The 20,880-nt window shown below is 42.3% G+C and overlaps 2 protein-coding genes across 5 annotated transcripts in view; one reads left to right on the forward strand and one right to left on the reverse strand.

Moving 5' to 3' along the window:
* Window positions 1–2,998, forward strand: part of LOC139541047 (transducin-like enhancer protein 1) — a 41,315-nt gene extending 38,317 nt beyond the window's left edge. For all 3 annotated transcript variants that reach the window (XM_071345218.1, XM_071345216.1, XM_071345217.1), the window contains exons 18-20: window positions 570–720; window positions 923–999; window positions 1,218–2,998. In XM_071345218.1, the coding sequence (XP_071201319.1) occupies window positions 570–720; window positions 923–999; window positions 1,218–1,325 (336 nt within the window). In that variant the 3' untranslated portion in view covers window positions 1,326–2,998. The remainder of the gene's footprint in view (window positions 1–569; window positions 721–922; window positions 1,000–1,217) is intronic.
* An 88-nt stretch (window positions 2,999–3,086) lies between these two features.
* The window catches only part of LOC139541048 (transducin-like enhancer protein 4), a 73,820-nt gene continuing 56,026 nt past the window's right edge, over window positions 3,087–20,880 (reverse strand). For both annotated transcript variants that reach the window (XM_071345221.1, XM_071345219.1), the window contains exons 18-20: window positions 13,530–13,680; window positions 13,297–13,373; window positions 3,087–4,867 (exon numbers count right to left, since the gene is read on the reverse strand). In XM_071345221.1, coding sequence (XP_071201322.1) covers window positions 4,760–4,867; window positions 13,297–13,373; window positions 13,530–13,680 — 336 coding nt within the window. In that variant the 3' untranslated portion in view covers window positions 3,087–4,759. The remainder of the gene's footprint in view (window positions 4,868–13,296; window positions 13,374–13,529; window positions 13,681–20,880) is intronic.

Raw genomic sequence — 20,880 nt, forward strand, 5'->3', positions numbered from 1 at the left:
ACACTTAACAACCATCAGAATTGGTTAAACAAAGGTTATGCACGCCAATATATTAAGCAAGAATTAAGAGTAGGCAAAGTGATCGTGTTTGGTGAAAATTCTATCAAACGTTTGACCATTGCAACAGTCACATTCACGGGGTTGTCTGAAACGTGCTGTGGAGTTCACACCTGGCCATGATGCCTCATCGCGATTAGTTATTCCCCATTTGCAACAATGTCATTGAGCGTCATCACTATCTTTTCTTTGCGGTACCTCAAACTGTTGTGATTACCAGCTGAGATTACCAGCTGAGAAACTATTGCGTTTAGATTTCACTCCTGGCTCTTGGAGTTTGTCTGAGCAGTGTCTTAACATCATCCTAAAACCTACTCTGAGCTGGGAGTGTTTTTTGTCTTAAAACAGGTTTTAACAGGATTCCTAGGACTTTCTCTGAGACGCTTTGTGGATACGGCCCAGTACTGTATTTCACTGGCCTGTCACTCCTCTCTGTATCACTTCACACGTGATGATGATCTTTGTCAGATGTGTAATCAGCTTTCTCTCTTTGTTCCGTTCCCTCCCTCCAGATCTTCTCTCTGGGCTACTGTCCTACAGGAGAGTGGCTGGCAGTGGGCATGGAGAGCAGTAATGTAGAAGTGCTGCACGTCTCCAAACCAGACAAGTACCAGCTGCACCTCCACGAGAGCTGTGTGCTCTCACTCAAGTTCGCCTACTGTGGTACGTACCACCCTCCTAATTGTTCCATTCAAATGTTTTCTTGCGTAATCTTAAGGACAAAACTATCCTGAAATGACTCGGAGGCTCACACGGCACCAGTCCCTTTCTCCCTGTATGCGACCGACTAGCAATCCCTCTGTCATGCTACATCTCCTCTGCCCAGAGTTTTCATCTCCCTTTGTGTGTCTCTTTGGTTCGGCAGGTAAATGGTTTGTGAGCACAGGCAAAGATAACCTCCTGAACGCATGGCGGACACCCTATGGATCAAGCATATTCCAGGTAGGTCTGGGATTTGATACACTCTCTCTAGAGAAATGCTAAGAGTATATTTCAAGTGCATTTGTTGTTATTTAAGCCATTTTATACTATTTGTCTTTAGCTCAGTATTTACTGTATCAGGATTATATAAACCACTTTGTTTTGAAAGTGTAATTTAAGTGCAATACAGTATCTCTGTCAGTGGGTGTAACTGGACTCGTTTCTTTTTGTTTCTCAAGTCAAAGGAGTCGTCTTCGGTGCTCAGCTGTGACATCTCCCCCGATGACCAGTTCATTGTGACGGGCTCAGGTGACAAGAAGGCCACTGTGTACGAAGTTATCTACTGAGGAAGGAGCGCTCCGATTGGATAAAGTGGGGGCTAGGCTCCCCTGGTGCACCAAGGACTGTAAAGAGAGTGGCGGGTGTCGTGGAGACCAGAGACACACGTTGTACTTTGTTGTTTTGTTTACGTTTGTAAAGGATTCAGATGAGGGCGAAGTCGGATCTCTGGAACTTTGACCTTTAAAAAAAAAATGCTCTGAGAAAAAGCTGGTAGTCTAGCGACACAATGCGGGATTCTTCCAAAGACCTGTTTTTTTCCTCTCGTTTTGTTACCTTTTTTCCTGTTTTAAACAAAATGAAACCTCTGTAGTAAACAAAAAATTTGCAAAAAGATCAACTTTTTTTTTTTGCCTTTTGAATTCTTGACAAGCAGTAGGACCATGGTGTGTGTGTGTGCGCGCACCGAGGGAGATAAGGGGGTTGTAAGGGCTGTGTGGAAGGGGGTTAGATTCAGCAACAATATGGTTGTATTATTATACATGGTGAAAGGACATACCACTACCCAGGATATGAAACTAAAATGTACATGTTAAAGGTATTCTGCAATTTCAGGGAAATGGCTACTTACTCCAAGTCGACAACGATATTAGTGTTTTCTATTGTATTTGTAGGGTACATAGACAGGTATTTTCACTACTACATCGTGACTTTTGAACTCGGTATATATATATATATGAACTGTAAATAAAGCTCTAAAGGCAAAAAAAAAAGAACATAGGTCGGATTTGCTTAGAGCTGGGGAGAAAAATAAATTGTGCTACTATTGAAAAACGAATTGTATGATTTAATTTGTATGATGATATTTCCTTTATAGTTTTGAGTATCTAATTTGAATTGCATATTCTCAAGAGAAGCAGGGCTGTGACTAACCACATAGGACTGATGGGTCTGGGAAGGTGGGTAAGATCTCTGCAGCCACACAGCTCAGTGGGAGTTTTAATATGGGTCTGTCTGCTGGTTTTTAATGTCATTGTCTCCCTGTGTCCCAAACTGGAAATGGAGCCGAGTAGGACTTGCCTCTAACTTCAGTGTCCTCTCAACCCCCCCCCCTCCCCTACACACACCCGGTGTACTCTCTATATAGTGTAGCTCTGCTCAGAACAGCCTCAACCATGAGTAGGGCTCATATCCAAAGGTGGACATGGTCCAGGAGTGGGCAGTTCTGCCTGTGTACAGATGGATGATAACGCAATGTGTTCCAAGCTACTGTGTGACCCCTGTAAATTTGAATGGTCTGATGAGTGTACATGTTGAGAGATGTCATATAATAGCGATGTCATGGAGGCCCTCCAGGACCATGTCTTATAACGAACTCTCATTAGGAGTGGGATGAAGTTGCCTGGGCCTAGACAATGATCTATGGGCAACATCGACCTGGAGGAGTAGGTGATGAAGGTGGATGTTACCACATTCTCTCTCTAGAAGGGGAAGATGGGGAGCCAGTGCGTGGCCAAGGGAAGGACCTGTGGGGCAGGTGAAAGAACTCTGGGAGTGCTGTGGGTGGGATGGTCTGTGGGAGTGGGCGGGTTCATTTTGCATGGCCCGGTGCCCTGGGTGTGCAGAGTTCCATTGGTCCTTAAGTGAACTCTCCACCCACCTGAGGCTCCGGGCCATGCAAAATGAACTAGCCCATTGATGTGGGAGATGTAATGAGACTAATAAACTATTTTGTATGGTTCATGGTGTTTTCCTAGTTCATACTGCACTGCATGTCTTCAACATTCAAAACTGCATTCAAGAAGAAACACTCAAATGGACACTGGCACTTAAAAGATTAACACAACTTTTTAATTTTTTTTTCTCATTTCTTTTACAACAACATTGAAAATGCGTCAGGAAGGAAAACACAGAGCATTTAAAAGTTCCTTCGCTTTAAAAAGAGAACAACTTTAAAACTTAAGTAATTCACTGTAGGAACAGCGAAAGCACAGGCAGCGGATATGGTTTTATTGACAGTGAGCGGAGAGGGAGCCTGTCTATGGCTGACAGGCAGTGAGGTGGGGAGGCAGGCATCTTATACTGTACACTTCCCACTGTCTCCACCTTTCCCCAAACATGCCCACAAAACGACCCAACACCTGCTGCTCTGTACTGACAGACTTAACAAACACTGAAATTGCATTACACACTGACTGAAAACATACTAAAGTACAGTTATCACTTCTGCTTGAAACAGGAACAAAAACAGGAATCAGAAGAAGCCTTCCCCTAAATGGAGGGCCAGTTTCAGGGCCCTTGTGTTGTTGTGAAAGGGTAGTGGAGTCCACTGCCAATCACCATCACCGAGGAGAAGGACATCAGATTAAAAAATAAAAAGACAAATATATTTTCCACTAGGTCATGGAGTGTGTGTATCCGTCTTGCTCTCAAAGGCCAGAGTACAGGCGTAGGCAACCATAGCCTCTTAAAACAAAGCAACCACTACTGCAACAAAATGACTTAAAAGTAGCTTAAAAGCATGACTTAGACATTTTTTTTTTTACACATTAAGATTGTGACGTTCTATCGAAGCAGGGTTTTGCAATATACATAATATAATTTCCTTATTTGCCACACATTGGAGCATGTCGTATAATACAGGGAAGTTAAATGAGCATTAAGCAGTGAGCAGTCTCAGGAGAACAATCTATTGGTAAGTATTAAGATGAACAGCGCAGTGTTGCTCTCGTCTGTTCAGTGTTTGTGGCACAGGGGCCCACTGAGACTCAGATTGACTCTGCTCATTAAGCGCTGCTTTTGTGAGACAAAAATAAAATAGATATTAGGGGAGTGAGACGGGGAGCGCTACTATGAATACTTAATTGGGTACGAGGCTGTGTGAGTGTTTATCTCTGTGTTTTGGGTATATCTCTGGGGCAGAGCTCCAGCACGGCCCAGTCCAAGCCGGCTCAGGGTGCTAGCTTGCCGCTCCTGACACCCCTGGCTGGGGAGCTGTGGCGCGGCGTTGGCCTCATTAAGGGTTCCACTGTCTGACTAATGAATCGATTGTCTGGTATCTGTGCTCCTCGCTGCAGCTCCCAGAGTGGCACGCTCCTCTGGGGTTTCCCTTCCGCTGAGCTCTTAATCAGGAAACGGCACTAATTACCCTCCTCCTCTCCCCCCTTCCTTCCTTCTCTCGTTATCTGTAGCCCTCTCACGCTCCCTCTACCTTGCTCTTTATCTCTCTGCCTTTCCTTCTCTTGCTCTCTCTTTCTATCCTGCCTCATCCTCAGGCTTAAATGGGTGCAGGGATGAGCAGCTAACTGACATTGGGAGGGGGGGGGGGCTGTTGTAGTAGGGTCCTTTGGGAGCTGGAGCCAGAAAGCATTGCTTCTGTACAAAAGAACCATGGTTGCCCCCACCTGCCCTGCTGTAGGTCTTGAGTAGGTCCCCCCTACACCCCACCCAGCCAAGCCCCCCCACCCCTCTGAAAATCCCTCACCCCCCTTATTTCCTGTTCTCAGTAGACCACCTCATACACGGTGGCCTTCTTGTCTCCAGAACCGGTCACTATGTACTTATCATCTGGTGACACGTCACAACTCAGGACCGATGAGGACTCCTTGGACTGAGAGAGGGAGAGACAGAGGAAAAAGGTGTTAAAAATCAGTGACTCATGCATGAACACTGTTAAAATTAGAGGTGGACCTGCCAGAGCCTGGTTAGTAGGTGTAATAACACCCCAGTTACACACCTCCACTTAGCTACGTGAAACTGAGTATAAACAGAGACAGAGACTGAGACTAAGGAGTCACAGACAGTATGAGACAGAAGGAGAGGTTCAGTGAGAGACAGACGTGTTTACTAAGGAACACACATCGGTCTAGGAAGAAACACACTTCCACCAATTTTCCCGTAGCGGTAGTTGAGTGACAGTGATGAGGAGAGATCTCCCTGAGGGTCCCCACATGGCACCACATATCCCTGCTCTACTCAGGAAACTCTTTCACTACTCACATGTCTCCATGTTCATCCAATATGGAGTTGTCTCCTCATAGCTCAAAATGCCCTAATAACACCAGTGTGTATTACCACCTAGATTTATTTTTTATTTTTTTATTTAATATTTAAAACATACAATATACTTGCAGTGAAGCCGCTCAACAACTACAACAGACTCCCATCCAGAGCGACACACAGAAGCAACCAGGGAAAACAGAAAACAATACGAAAAACAAAAGACATCAAGGACAACAAAAGTCATAACAGCAAGGCCAACTGAATATGTTTCAGTGCATCTATGGCACTATTTACGTGTGTGTGTGTGTCTGTGCACATGGGTGCATTTGAATGAGAGTGTGTGTATGTGCATGTGTACAAACACCTGCACAGCATCAGCCTCAGGCAAACGGGCATTAGCTGTAACAACACTTCCCCTCAGTGTCATTCAAACGTGCTTTTTATGTTTTATTTTTACTTTTTCATTTTTTTTACTTTTATCTTCGATCGTCATTTTATCCCCCGCCCAGCAACTCCACTCCGACTTGTCTCCAATTCCACATCCCAACCCTCAGCTTCCCTCAGCTCATCCCACCTATCTCTGCTGGCCATCCTCTCCGGATATATCTTTCAGCTATGCTGTGATGTTTAACATAGATTGAAAATGTATTTAATCGAATGGAATCAACAGATCGCTAGTTGAAGATAACAACTTTTACTAAGAGTATTAGTATATTAGTAATTGACTGATTCGGTCTCTCCAGATCTCCCAACAGTACTATTGTTAGTTCATTTTAGATCAATGTTATGCATTTTCAGCCATTCCTGATGGCAATACCAAAATAAATGGTCTATTGATTCTGTATCCTCGCAACAAAATCTGCAGAGCTGTGATGCTTGTATGCCCCAAATATTCAACATTTTGTTGGAGGCAAGAATTATACATAATCATTTTAGATGAAAAACACAAATTCTTGAATCTTGCATCATTTCATATATCAACTCATACATGGAATCGGTACATACATGGAATCGGTAGCATGGAATCGGTACATCAAAAATCTCATCCCAACTATTTTGCAATCTGTATGGCACAGCTGTCAACATGCTGGTCCTCAAATTAAACTGGTATACTTTTCTATTTATGCTATTTTCATTCCTCCAGTTTTGATCCTTTATATTGGGTAGACAGACTTGTTCCCTACCTCCTCCCGCTGCCATCTGCCTCCTCCATTTAAAAAAAATGGAACCTTTATTTAAATAGGAAAGTCAGTTAAGAACAAATTCTTATTTACAATGACATCCTACCCCGACCAAACCCTAACGATGCTGGGCCAATTGTGCGCCGCCTTATGGGACTCCCAATCACGGACGGTTGTGATACAGCCTGGAATCAAACCAGGGTCTGTAGTGACGCCACTAGCACTGAGATGCAGTGCCTTAGACCACTGCGCAACTTAGGAGCCCATTTTTGGGGTAATGCTGTAATCAATTGGTTGTAATCTTGGATTGAGCAGACCTTCCCATACAATTCTGATAACTCCATGAAAGACAATACCATTCCAATTTACTAAATCATTTTAAAACAAAATACTATTTTCAAACATCTTTCCCATAGATACAGGTATTTTATCAATCAGCACAGTTGGTTGATAATATTTGTTGTAACATTTGTTTTGTCTTTTCAGGGGGATGAAATTGAAATTGTAGCCAGCTCTGCAATGCTTGTTTGAAAAAGAGAGATACTTTGAAAAAAAGTATAATTTTCAATTAATGGCAGTCTACACAAAGGCAAAAAGGCCATTTTAAACATTGGATGAGCTTTTCTTAGTAATCTACTTGAGAACCATTTAGGGTTCAAGTAAAACTTTTGAATAAGTATAGCTTTTAGAAAAAGGTTTAGTGCTTTCATATTTAATCATCTCAACCCACCCAATTCATATTCATTACATAGATAGACACACGTTATCTTGTCTGGTTTAGCGTCCCAGATAAAGATAAATATTTTTTGCTCATATGATTTGAAAAACGAATTATCAGGAGTAGGCAGCGCCATAAGTAAGTGAGTAAACTGAGATATGACTAAGGAGTTAATCAGGAAATTTTTCCATTAATAGACCTCTCCATGGTTGCAGGGTCTTGTCTATTTTTACACGTTTTCTATTGAAATTCATTGTGGAGAGCTCATTTATATATTTTGTGATATGAATACCAAATATGTCTACTTCACCATCAGCTCATTTTATAGGTAAACTGCATGGCAATGTAAAATTTCCAATATGTAATATTGTACACTTATCATAATTAGGTTTTAGTACAGAGAGTCCAGAAAAGTTATCTAGATCTTCAATGAGACATTGCAGGGATCTAGCTTGTGGACTTAATATAAAACTTGAGTCATCGGCATACATGGACACTTCTGTTTTTAAGCCTTGGATTTCTAATCCTCTAATGTTGTTATTTGATCTGATTTTTATAGCTAGCATTTCAATGGCAATAACAAATAGATATGGTGACAGCAGACACCCTTGTTTTACTCCTCTTTACAATTCAAAACTCTCTGAGAAGTAGGCGCTATTTATTATTTTACACCTGGGGTTGCTATACATTACTTTTACCCATTTTATAAGAGAATCACTGAAATTGAAAAAATCCACGCTTTTATAAATAAAATCCAGTCTTACTTTATCAAAGGCCTGTTTCATGATCTTCTATTATTTATAGTAGTTGTGGTATATTATCTCCAATGTATCGTCCATGTAAAAAAACTTTTTAATTCAGAGTGCTATGCATTTTGTTAGTATTTTTGCATCACAACATTGAAGTGTAAGAGGCCTCCAGTTTTTAAGATAGACTGGATCTTTATATTTGCCATCTGGGTCTTGTTTTAATAATAGTGAAATCAGACCTTCCTGCTGAGTACCTGACAAACTACCATTTCTATAGGAGTAGTTAAAACAAGCTAACAATGGAGCTTTGAGTATATCAAAAAAGGCTTCTTTTTTTTTTTACAATTATTATTATTATTATTTTTTAAAGAATTCCTTACAGTAATTGTCATTCAGTGGGTGAGGATGAGATGGAAAAGAGAACATCTGCTTAAAATATTTAGCTTCCTCTTTTAAAATATAATTCGGAGAATCATAGATGACTCCATCTTCAGTAACGAGTTTCTGCAAATTATTTTTGTCAGCGTTCCTGTGTTGGAGATTCAGGAAGAATTTGGTGCATTTTTCTCCATATTCCATCCAGTTTGCTTTATTGTTGTAATAGATTACAGTAGATCGTTCTTGAATAAGTACCTCCAGTTCTTTTGTTTTTCCTCTAACTTATTTTGTATCTCTGTAGTATTGTTTTTATTGCTTTCTACCTGTACTATTAGTACATGTATTTCCCTTGTTAATCTTGTCTCTTTAGACAGAAACTGCTTTTTTATTATTGATGAATATTGAATTGTCTGACCTCTGAAGGTACATTTAAACGTATCCCAAACAATAAGAGGATTTGCTGAACCAATATTGTACTGGAAAATTCAGTTATACATTATTTTGTCTTAGTTAAAAATAAATTGTCCTCCAGTAAACTTTGATTACATTTCCAATATCCCAGTCCACGTGGAAATTCTATAAGAGTTATGTGAAGGCAAATTAGATGATGATCCAATCGCATTCTGTCTCCTATTAAAACTTTTTTAACCTTTGATGCAAGAGAGAAAGAGGCAAGAAAGTAGTCAAGAAGACTAGCTTGATTCTAGTCTCCTCCATGTATATCTCACTAGGTCGGGTGTAGATGTATTCACTGATTCAAAATAGGGCACAAAATATACTCTTTTTACACAATAAATCGGTATAGTCAATCTATTATGGTATTTCTGATGGAACCATTCTCTACTTTTGAGAAAATTACCAAGTCATTAAAAGGGTTTTAGATCATCCCAGTAGTGGTAATTGCTCCACAAAGTTTCATAACAGACAATGGTGCTTGTAACTTTTCTTCTTCTTCTTCATGTCTGACAGGCAGAGTGGTGTGTCTCCCCAGGTTCTTAACCCTACGTGGTGCAGCTGTACTCTCAGCATTACTAATCACAGCTTTCAGCACCACAGAAACACAGGGGGCTGACTCTCTGACTCTCTCTACATTACCTGAATAAACAAGCCCTTCTACCTCCATTCTGTCTGTCTCCACCAGGCTCAGGCTCTGTCTGCATCAGACCTCATATCCTGGCCCCAGATGGTTTTCTAGACCTGCTCCTCTCTCAACCTCTCTCTTTCCTCACCCTCCTCTCGCAACCAATCCCTCCTCTGAACCTCTATAGTATCTCTCCCTCCTCCCCCTTCCCTCCTCTCTCAACCTCATCCTAATCCCTCCCTTCCTCCCTCCTCCACATCACAGGTTCATATCACCAGGGCTGTCAATCAGCAGGCCACTGGTGAGAGAAGCCATTTTGACTGACAGACACACTCACACTACAGAGACAGAAACAGGGAGGAGGGAGAGGTACAAAGGATGAGGTAGCGGTGAGTGAGAGTAAATGGAGGGAGGAGAAAGGGGAGGTATGTGTGTACATGTGAAAGAGAGAGATGAATCAGGGGAGTAAAAGAAGGAAAGCGAGAGAGAAAGCAGCAGATTAACAGTGTGTGAGACAGAGAGAGAGAGAGAGGAGGGGGAGTAGGATCTGAGGGAGAGTGTGAGACGTCATGTGGGGGGGGGGGGGGGGGGGACTGAGAGGCATTTGGCATTTGGATAACAAAGCAGATAGCCTCTGTGCATTTCAGAGCCCTAGGGAGACACTAACCGCCAAGGCTGCAGATTCCTCCTCTCTCTGCACTAGTCTAGCAAACAGCAAGATGACAGCCATACTGCCTCCCTCCCACAAACGACACATTTCCCCCTTTAAACAGCCCATCCCGTCCTGTAACTCATCATCACACTTATATATACCCAGCACAGACACAGTCTACAACAGCCTTGGCTAAAAATGTATATTCTAGAAATGCACAATGCATTTCCTATGCGGGGAATTTTGAACCCGAGTTAAGTGCGTGTAAATGTAACGTAATTCCCTTTTTATGCATCTTTCTCTTTACTCGTATTCTGACCTTGAATTTAAGCATGAGAATAGCATGCTATTCACCCGCAATTTGTTTTGGGTGGAGATCAAAGAAATGAAGGTGTGGTGGAGGTGTCTACAGATACACCGTATGCTGACCTTTGATTAATTTACTCATAATTCGACCACCTTTACGCATGATGAAACAATGAATAAGGTCGAGCAACCGGTCAGTTCCAAGTGGAAAAACATCTAGTTTCTTTTCCCAATAGAAAGAACACCATTCTCCATACCCTGTCATTTACAAATTGATAAGTGCTATTGATGAGAGCCAGGTAAATGATTAAGCCATTTAGATAAGGGGATTGTAAATATAAAGGGCAATCGATTTATATCTATTTTACCTTATGATCGCTGGAGGCAAATGTGAAACCAGTCACATAGCAGCAAACTGAAGCATGTCAACATATCACCTTTTCCATAGTGAAGTTTATGAAACGCTGGCCTTATATATGAAATGTGGAGACCCAAGCTATAAACTTCTGTAGCCATGCTCAAATGACAGTATAGGTCCAAACCTACTGAGTTGTTTTATGAGTTCTAGAATGTTTTAATTTATATGTCCAGACTTTTCACTGTATGTTTTACAATTTTTACCGTGTTAAATATTAGCCACAATCGGTAGCCACAGTCAGTTATACCACCATACATTTATAACTGTCACTTTAGTGTTAGTTTCCTTAAATGTTGCATCATTCCTTTCCATTGTTAGTTTACTTTTTTTGCTCTGCGATGTTTGTGTTTTGGTTCCTGAGGATCACTAGCAATAGTGGATCATATTAGGCTGTATTCCATGTTGGGCAATTATTTGGAACATGTAACCTATTTGGATCATTCTGGAATGTACACCATACGTAGCAGTTTAAACCTGGAGCACAGTTCACGACGACTGGAACGTTGTCATCACAGTGACATGATTAGTGAGGATTATTATAGTAGATTTATAGGACCACTGGTCAACACTTTTCTCACGTTCCAATATTTCATGGATTGAACAATTGAACATGGCAACATTTAGGATGAATCAAACCACTGCTTTAGATAAATGTACTGAAAACCCTATTGAATGAAAAGTCCACGAGAAATTCAAGTGGCAGGTTTTTCAGCAGTTGAATTCAATTTATTATGTGCGCGCAAGAGAACCGTACCTGCAAAGCCTATTACGCACCTTCATAAGGTAAGTCTGAATACCAACTACTGAGAAGTGCGTAGGAAAGGTGTGCTTAGGAAAGATGTACATTTCCTAAGTCTGAATCTGTAGACCTTACCGTAAAATGCTTACTTACAAGCCCTTAAGCCCTTAAACAACAATGCAGTTCAATAAATAGAGTTTAAAAAATATTTACCAAATAAACTAAAGTAAAAAAGGTCATTTGTACATGTAGGTAGGGGTAAAGTGACTATGCATAGATAATAAGCAGCGAGTAGCAGCAGCCTAAAAACAAATGGGGGGGGGGGGTGTCAATGTAAATAGTCCTGGTGGCCATTTGACAAATTTTTCAGCAGTCTAATGGCTTGGGGGTAGAAGCTGTTAAGGAGCTTTTTGGACCGAGTCTTGGCGCTCCGGTACCGCTTGCTGTGCAGTAGCAGAGAGAACAGTCTATGACTTGGGTGACTGTAGTCTTCCTCTGACACCGCCTAGTACAGTTGAAGTCGGAAATTTACATACACCTTAGCCAAATACATTTAAACTCAGTTTTTCGCAATTCCTGACGTTTAATCCTAGTAAAAATCCCTGTCTTAGGTCAGTTATGATCACCACACAAATTTTCTATAGGATTGAGGTCAGGGCTTTGTGATGGCCTCTCCAATACCTTGACTTTGTTGACCTTAAGCCATTTCCCACAACTTTGGAAGTATGCTTGGGGTCATTGTCCATTTGGAAGACCCATTTGCTACCAAGCTTTAACTTCCTGACTGAAGTCTTGAGATGTTGCTTCAATATATCCACATAATTTTCCTCCCTCATGATGTCATCTACTTTGTGAAGTGCAGCAAAGCACCCCCACAACATGATGCTGCCACCCCCGTGCTTCACAGTTGGGATGGTGTTCTTTGGCTTGCAAGCCTCTATGGTGGTCTGCTTGAAACATGTAGGTATTACAGACTGGGTCAGGGAGAGGTTGAAAATGTCAGTGAAGACACTTTCCAGTTGGTCCGCACATGCTTTGAGTACATGTCCTGATAATCTGGCCCTGCGGCTTTGTGAATGTTGACCTGTTTAAAGTCCTTGCTCACATCGGCTACGGAGAGTGTAATCACATAGTTGTACAGAACAGCTGGTGCTCTCATGAATGCTTCAGTGTTGCTTGCCTCGAAGCAAGCATAAAAGGCATTTAGCTTGTCTGGTAGGGTCGTGTCATTGGGCAGCTCGCGGCTGGGTTTTCCTTTGTAGTCCATCATAGTTTGCAAGCCCTACCACATCCGACAAGCATTAGAGCCGGTGTAGTAGGATTCAATCTTAGCCCTGTATTGACGCTTTGCCTGTTTGATGGTTTGTCTGAGGCCATAGCGGGATTTCTTATAAGCGTCCAGATTAGTCTTGCTCCTTGAAAGCAGAAGCTCTAGCCTTTAGTTCGGTGTAGATGTTGCCTATAATCCATGGCTTCTGGTTGGGATAAGTACGTACGGTCACCGTGGGGATGATGTCGTCGATCACTTATTGATGAAGCCGGTAACTGAGGTGGTATACTCCTCAATGCCAGAATCCCGGAACATATTCCAGTCTGTGCTAGCAAAACAGTCCTGTAACGTAGCATCCGCGTCATCTGACCACTTCCGTATTGAGCGAGTCACTGGTACTTCCTGCTTTAGTTTTTGCTTGTAAGCAGGAATCAGGAGGATAGGATTATGTTTAGATTTGCCAAATGGAGGGCGAGGGAGAGATTTGTATGCATCTCTGTGTGTGAAGTAAAGGTGGTAACATTTTGAGTGTGTGTATTTTTCACCTGGAAAATACTGGCTCCATATGGCGTCCTCCACGCATTCAGCAGATTGTCCTTCCCTGTACTCACAAACCACTTCCCTGAAACACACGCACGCACACACACACACGCAAGCAAACACACACACAACATTACACTTGGGCTCAGCAGACATATGGACTACACATCTCATTAGCATAAGTATAAAAGTTAGGAGAGTGTGTGTGAGTGTGGCAGAGTTGTGAGCTTGTACGTACCACAGGAGGCGAACTTGAGTGAGAGCACACAGCTCTCGTGGAGGTGCAGCTGGTACTTGTCTGGTTTGGAGACGTGCAGCACTTCTACATTACTGCTCTCCATGCCCACTGCCAGCCACTCTCCTGTAGGACAGTAGCCCAGAGAGAAGATCTTGGAGGGAGGGAGGTAGAAGGAGAGAGAGTGGGAGAAAAGGACTTCATTACACGAGTGAACGGAGCTCATCTGACAAAGATCATCAGCAGCATCATCATGTGTGATGTATTTATTATTCTTCCTGGGGTGCAGCAACATTAAGGCATACAGTTGAAGTTGGAAGTTTGCATACACCTTAGCCAAATACATTTAAACTCAGTTTTTCACAATTCCTTTAATCCTCATAAAAATTCCCTGTCTTAGGTCAGTTAGGATCCCCACTTTATTTTAAGAATGTGAAATAATAAATATTTCACTTTTTATTTCTTTCATCACATTTTCAGTGGGTCAGTTTACATACACTCAATTAGCATTTGGTAGCATTGCCTTTAAATTGTTTAACTTGGGTAAAATGTTTTGGGTAGCCTTCCACAAGCTTTCCACAATAAGTTGGGTGAATTTTGGCCCATTCCTCCTGACAGAGCTGGTGTAACTGAGTCAGGTTTGTAGGCCTCCTTGCTCGCACATGCTTTTTCAGTTATGCCCACACATTTTCTATAGGATTGAGGTCAGGGCTTTGTGATGGCCACTCCAATACCTTGACTTTGTTGTCCTTATGCCATTTTGCCACAACTTTGGAAGTATGCTTGGGGTCATTGTCCATTTGGAAGACACATTTGCGACCAAGCTTTAACTTCCTGACTGATGTCTTGAGATGTTGATTTAATACATCCACATAATTTTCCTCCCTCATGATGCCATCTATTTTGGCATTTGAAAATTGCTCCCAAGGATGAACCAGACTCGTGGAGGTCTACAATTTCTTTTCTGAGGTCTTGGCTGATTTCTTTTGATTTCCCCATGATGTCAAGCAAAGAGGAACTGAGTTTGAAGGTAAGGCCTTGAAATACATCCACAGGTACACCTCCAATTGACTCAAATTATGTCAATTAGCCTATCAGAAGCTTCAAAAGCCATGACAGCATTTTCCTGAATTTTCCAAGCTAAAGGCACAGTCAACTTAGTGTATGTAAACTTCTGACCCACTGGAATTTGTGATACAGTTCATTATAAGTGAAATAATCTGTCTGCAAACAATTGTTGGAAAAATTACTTGTGTCATGCACAAAGTAGATGTCCTAACCAACTTGCCAAAGCTATAGTTTGTTTACAAGACATTTGTGGAGTGGTTTAATTTTTTTTTTAATGACTCTAACCTAAGTGTATGTAAACTTCCGACTTGAACTGTACAATTTAAAATATTACATGAAATTACATTTCATAACACTTTTCACAACACATTAAGTGTGTTGCCTCACCCGGAACCCAAACTGGCTGCGCGCGTGCGCCATCGTGCGCTATCGTGCATAAATGTATTTTGCCCCCCCACAGCAAACGCAATCACGACACGCAGGTTAAAATATCAAAACAAACTCTGAACCAATTACATTCATTTGGGGACAGGTCGAAAAGCATTAAACATGTATGGCAATTTAGCTAGTTAGCGTGCCTTTGCTAGCTAACGTTAATTTGTCCTATTTAGCTAGCTTGCTGTTGCTAGTTAATTTGTCCTGGGATATAAACATTGAGTTGTTATTTTACCTGAAATGCACAAGGACCTCTACTCCGACAATTAACTTCTTATGGCTGCAGGGGCAGTATTGAGTAGCTTGGATGAAAGGTGCACAGAGGGGCCCAGAGTAAACGGCCTGCTCCTCAGTCATAGTTGCTAATATATGCATATTATTAGTAGTATTGGATAGAAACACTCTGAAGTTTATGTCTGTGAGTATAACAGAACTCATATGGCAGGCAAAAACCTGAGAAAAAATCCAAACAGGAAGTGGGAATTCTGAGGCTGGTAGATTTTCAACCAAGATCCTATTGAAATCACAGCGAGATATGGATGAGTTTGCACTTCCTACGGCTTCCACTAGATGTCAACAGTCTGCAGAACCTTGTCTGATGCCTCTACTGTGAAGGGGGGCCGAATGAGAGGGGAATTAGTCAGGTCTGCCATGACCTGACCATGCTTTGACCATGCGCGTTCACATGAGAGGGAGCTCTGTTCCATCGCTCATCTGAAGTCAATGTTATTCTCCGGTTGGAACGTTATTCAAGATTTATGTTAAAAACATTCTAAAGATTGATTCAATACATCGTTTGACATGTTTCTACTGACTGTTACGGAACTTTTGGACATTTCGTCAGCTTTTAGTGAACGTCCTTCCTGACGTTGGATTTGTTTACCAAACACGCTACAAAAATAGCTATTTGGACATAAATGATGGACATTACCGAACAAAACGAACATTTCTTGTGGAAGTGGGAGTCCTGGGAGTGCATTCCGACGAAGATCAGCAAAGGTAAGTGAAGATTTATAATGCTTTTTATGAGTTTTGTTGACTGCACAATTTGGCGGGTAACTGTATGGCTTGCTTTTGTGGCTGAACGCTGTTTTCAGATGATTGAATATTGTGTTTTGCCGTAAAGCTTTTTGAAATCTGACACAGCAGTTGCATTAAGAACAAGTGTATCTTTAATTCTATGTAAAACATGTATCTTTCATCAAAGATTATGATGAGTATTTCTGTTATTTGACGTGGCTCTCTGCAATTTCTCCGGATATTTTGGAGGCTATTCTGAACATGGCGCCAATGTAAACTGAGGTTTTTGGATATAAATATGAACTTAATCGAACAAGACATATATGTATTGTGTAACATGAAGTCCTATCAGTGTCATCTGATGAAGATCATCAAAGGTTAGTGATTCATTTTATCTCTATTTGTGCTTTTTGTGACTCCTCTCTTTGGCTGGAAAAATGGCTGAATTTTTCTGTGAGTTGGTGGTGACCTAACCTAATCGTTTGTGGTGCTTTCGCTGAAAAGCCTATTTGAAATCAGACACTTTGGTGGGATTAACAACAAGATTACCTTTAAAATGGTATAAGAAACATGTATGTTTGAGGAATTTTAATTATGAGATTTCTGTTGTTTGAATTTGGCGCCCTGCACTTTCACTGGCTGTTGTCATATCATCCCATTAACGGAATTGCAGCCATAAGAAGTTAATCCACACATAAACCGGCCAACCTAATCGTTTCTAGTCATCTCTCCTCCTTCCAGGCTTTTTCATCTTTGAACTTATATGGTGATCGCACCTAAACTTTCATTGTATTACCACGACAACCGGCAACAAAGTTTGTCTTTCAATCACCCACGTGGGTATAACCAATGAGGAGATGGCACGTGGGTACCTGCTTCTATAAACCAATGAGGAGATGGGAGAGGCAGGACTTTCAGCGCGATCTGCGTCAGAAATAGGAATGACTTCTATTTTAGCCCTTGGCGTCACAGACGCTCGTTGGCGCGCGCGAGCAGTGTGGGTGCAAAAATTGAATAACATGGATTTCAAAATGTATTTTGCGACGCTCGCGCACGCGACGTGTCCGGTCTGGTCAGCATGTGCAGGCCACTACTCTGCTATCACATATCTCCAATACAAAACCCATGTGTACGTGTGTGTAGAGTGCGTGCCTTATCATGTGTCTGTGCCTGTGTGTGTCTTTTCACAGTCCCCACTGTTCCATGAGGTGCATTTTATCTGTGTTTTTTATCTGATTCTACTGCTTGCATTAGTTACCTGATGTGGAATAGAGTTCCATGTAGCCATGGCTCTATGTAGTGCTGTGCACCTACCATAGTCTGTTCTGGATTTGGGGACTGTAAAGGCATGTCTTGTGGGGAATGCATGGGGGTCCGAGCTGCGTGCTAGTAGTTTAAAAAGAAGCCTCCATGCATTCAGCATGTCAACACCTCTTACAAAAACAAGTAGTGATGTGGTCAATCAGTCCTCCACTTTGAGCCATGAGAGATTTACATGCATATTATTAATGTTAGCTCTCCGTGTACATTTAAGGGCCAGCCGTGCTGCCCTCTTCTGAGCCAATTGTAATTTTCTGAGGTCCCTCTTTGTGGCACCTGGCCACACAACTGAACAATAGTCCAGGTGCAACAAAACTAGAGCCTGTAGGACCTACCTTGTTGATAGTGTTGTTAAAAAGGCAGAGTAGCGCTTTATTAGGGACAGACCTCTCCCCATTTTAGCTACTGTTGTATCAACATGTTTTGACCATGACAATTTGCAATCCACGGTTTGTCACGCCCTGATCTGTATCACCTGTCCTTGAGATTGTCTCCACCCCCCTCCAGGTGTAGCTTATTTTCACCAGTGTATTTATCCCTGTGTTTCCTGTCTCTCTGTGCCAGTTTGTCTTGTATGTTTCCAAGTCAACCAGCGTATTTCCCATTCTCCTGCTTTTTGCATGATCTTTTTTTCTATTCCTCCCTTTTGACCCTTGCCTATTTCTGGACTTTGTACCCGCCTGCCTGACCATTCTGCCTGCCTTGACCACGAGCCTGTCTGTCACTCTGTACCTCCTGGACTCTGATCTGGTTTTGACCTTTTTGCCTGTCCACGACCATTCTCTTGCCTACCCCTTTGGATTAATAAACATTGTAAGACTCCAACCATCTGCCTCCTGTGTCTGCATTTGGGTCTCACTTTGTGTCTTGATACGGTTACTCCAAGCAGTTTAGTCACCTCAACTTTCTCAATTTCCACATTAATTATTACAAGATTTAGTTGAGGTTAAGTGAATGATTTGTCCCAAATACAATACTTTTAGTTTTGAAATATTTAGGACTAACTTATTCCCTGCCACCCATTCTGAAACTAATTGCAGCTCTTTGTTAAGTGTTGCAGTGATTTCACTCGCTGTAGTAGCTGACGTGTATAGTGTTGAGTCATCTGCATACAGAGACACACTGGCTTTACTCAAGGCCAGTTGTATGTCATTAGTAAAGATTGAACAAAAGTATGGGGCATAGACAGCTGCCCTGGGGAATTCCTGATTCTACCTGGTTTATGTTGGAGAGGCTTCCATTAATGTCCTTCCCTATAAGCGTGCTGAAAGGCTGTCAATTTGTTTACAGTAAAATAGCATTGTATCTGGTCAAACACAAATTATTCCCAAAGTTTACTAAGGGTTGGTAACAGGCTGATTACTGGCTCAAATAGCCAACCAAAGGCAGCTTTACTATTCTTGGGTAGCTGAATTACTTTTGCTTCCCTCCAGGCCTGAGGGCGCACATGTTCTAGTAGGTTTAGATTGAAGATATGGTAAATAGGAGTGTCAATATCGTCCGCTAATATCCTCAGTAATTTTCCATCCAAGTTGTCAGACCCCGGTGTCTTGTCATTGTTGATAAACAACAATCATTTCCCACCCCTTCCACATTCACTTTACGGAATTCTAAATAACAATGTTTGTCTTTCATCATTTGATCAGTTATACTTGGATGTGTAGTGTCAGCGTTTGTTGCTGACATGTCATGCCTAAATTTGCTGATCTTGCCAATGAAATAATCATTAAAGTAATTGGCAATATCAGTGGGTTTTGTGATGAATGAGCCATCTGATTCAATGAATGATGGAGCTGAGTTTGTGTTTTTGCCCTAAATTTCATTTAAGGTGCTACAAATATTTTTACTATCATTCTTTATACACTGCTCAAAAAAATAAAGAGAACACTAAAATAACACATCCTAGATCTGAATGAATGAAATATTCTTATTAAATACTTTCTTTACATAGTTGAATGTGCTGACAACAAAATCACACAAAAATGATCAATGGAAATCAAATTTATCAACCCATGGAGGTCTGGATTTGGAGTCACACTCAAAATTAAAGTGGACAACCACACTACAGGCTGATCCAACATTGATGTAATGTCCTTAAAACAAGTCAAAATGAGGCTCAGTAGTGTGTGTGGCCTCCACGTGCCTGTATGACCTCCCTACAACGCCTGGGCTTGCTCCTGATGAGGTGGCGGATGGTCTCCTGAGGGATCTCCTCCCAGACCTGGACTAAAGCATCCGCCAACTCCTGGACAGTCTGTGGTGCAACGTGGCGTTGGTGGATGGAGCGAGACATGATGTCCCAGATGTGCTCAACTGGATTCAGGTCTGGGGAACGGGCGGGCCAGTCCATAGCATCAATGCCTTCCTCTTGCAGGAACTGCTGACACACTCCAGCCACATGAGGTCTAGCATTGTCTTTCATTAGGAGGAACCCAGGGCCAACCGCACCAGCATATGGTCTCACAAGGGGTCTGAGGATCTCATCTCGGTACCTAATGGCAGTTAGGCTACCTCTGGCGAGCACATGGAGGGCTGTGCGGCCCCCCAAAAAAATCCCATCGCCAAACCGGTCATGCTGGAGGATGTTGCAGGCAGCAGAACGTTCTCCACGGCGTCTGTCACGTCTGTCACATGTGCTCAGTGTGAACCTGCTTTCATCTGTGAAGAGCACAGGGCGCCAGTGGCGAATCTGCCAATCTTGGTGTTCTCTGGCAAATGCCAAACGTCCTGCACGGTGTTGGGCTGTAAGCACAACCCCCACCTGTGGATGTCGGGCCCTCATACCACCCTCATGGAGTCTGTTTCTGACCGTTTGAGCAGACACATGCACATTTGTGGCCTGCTGGAGGTCATTTTGCAGGGCTCTGGCAGTGCTCCTCCTGCTCCTCCTTGCACAAAGGCGGAGGTAGCGGTCCTGCTGCTGGGTTGTTGCCCTCCTACGGCCTCCTCCACGTCTCCTGATGTACTGGCCTGTCTCCTGGTAGCGCCTCCATGCTCTGGACACTACGCTGACAGACACAGCAAACCTTCTTGCCACAGCTCGCATTGATATGCCATCCTGGATGAGCTGCACTGCCTGAGCCACTTGTGTGGGTTGTAGACTCCGTCTCATGCTACCACTAGAGTGAAAGCACCGCCAGCATTCAAAAGTGACCAAAACATCAGCCAGGAAGCATAGGAACTGAGAAGTGGTCTGTGGTCAACACCTGCAGAACCACTCCTTTATTGGGGGTGTCTTGGTAATTGCCTATAATTTCCACCTGTTGTCTATTCCATTTGCACAACAGCATGTGAAATTTATTGTCAATCAGTGTTGCTTCCTAAGTGGACAGTTTGATTTCACAGAAGTGTGATTGACTTGGAGTTACATTGTGTTGTTTAAGTGTTCCCTTTATTTTTTTGAGCAGTGTATAATGTATCTTTGTTTCATAGTATAGTTTCTTTTTATTCAGTTTAGTCACAGGATTTCTCAATTTGCAGTACGTTTGCCAACTGGTTGTGCAGCCAGACT

The sequence above is a fragment of the Salvelinus alpinus genome, chromosome 16 (genome assembly GCF_045679555.1).
Source record: "Salvelinus alpinus chromosome 16, SLU_Salpinus.1, whole genome shotgun sequence".
In the NCBI taxonomy this organism is placed as follows: domain Eukaryota; kingdom Metazoa; phylum Chordata; class Actinopteri; order Salmoniformes; family Salmonidae; genus Salvelinus; species Salvelinus alpinus.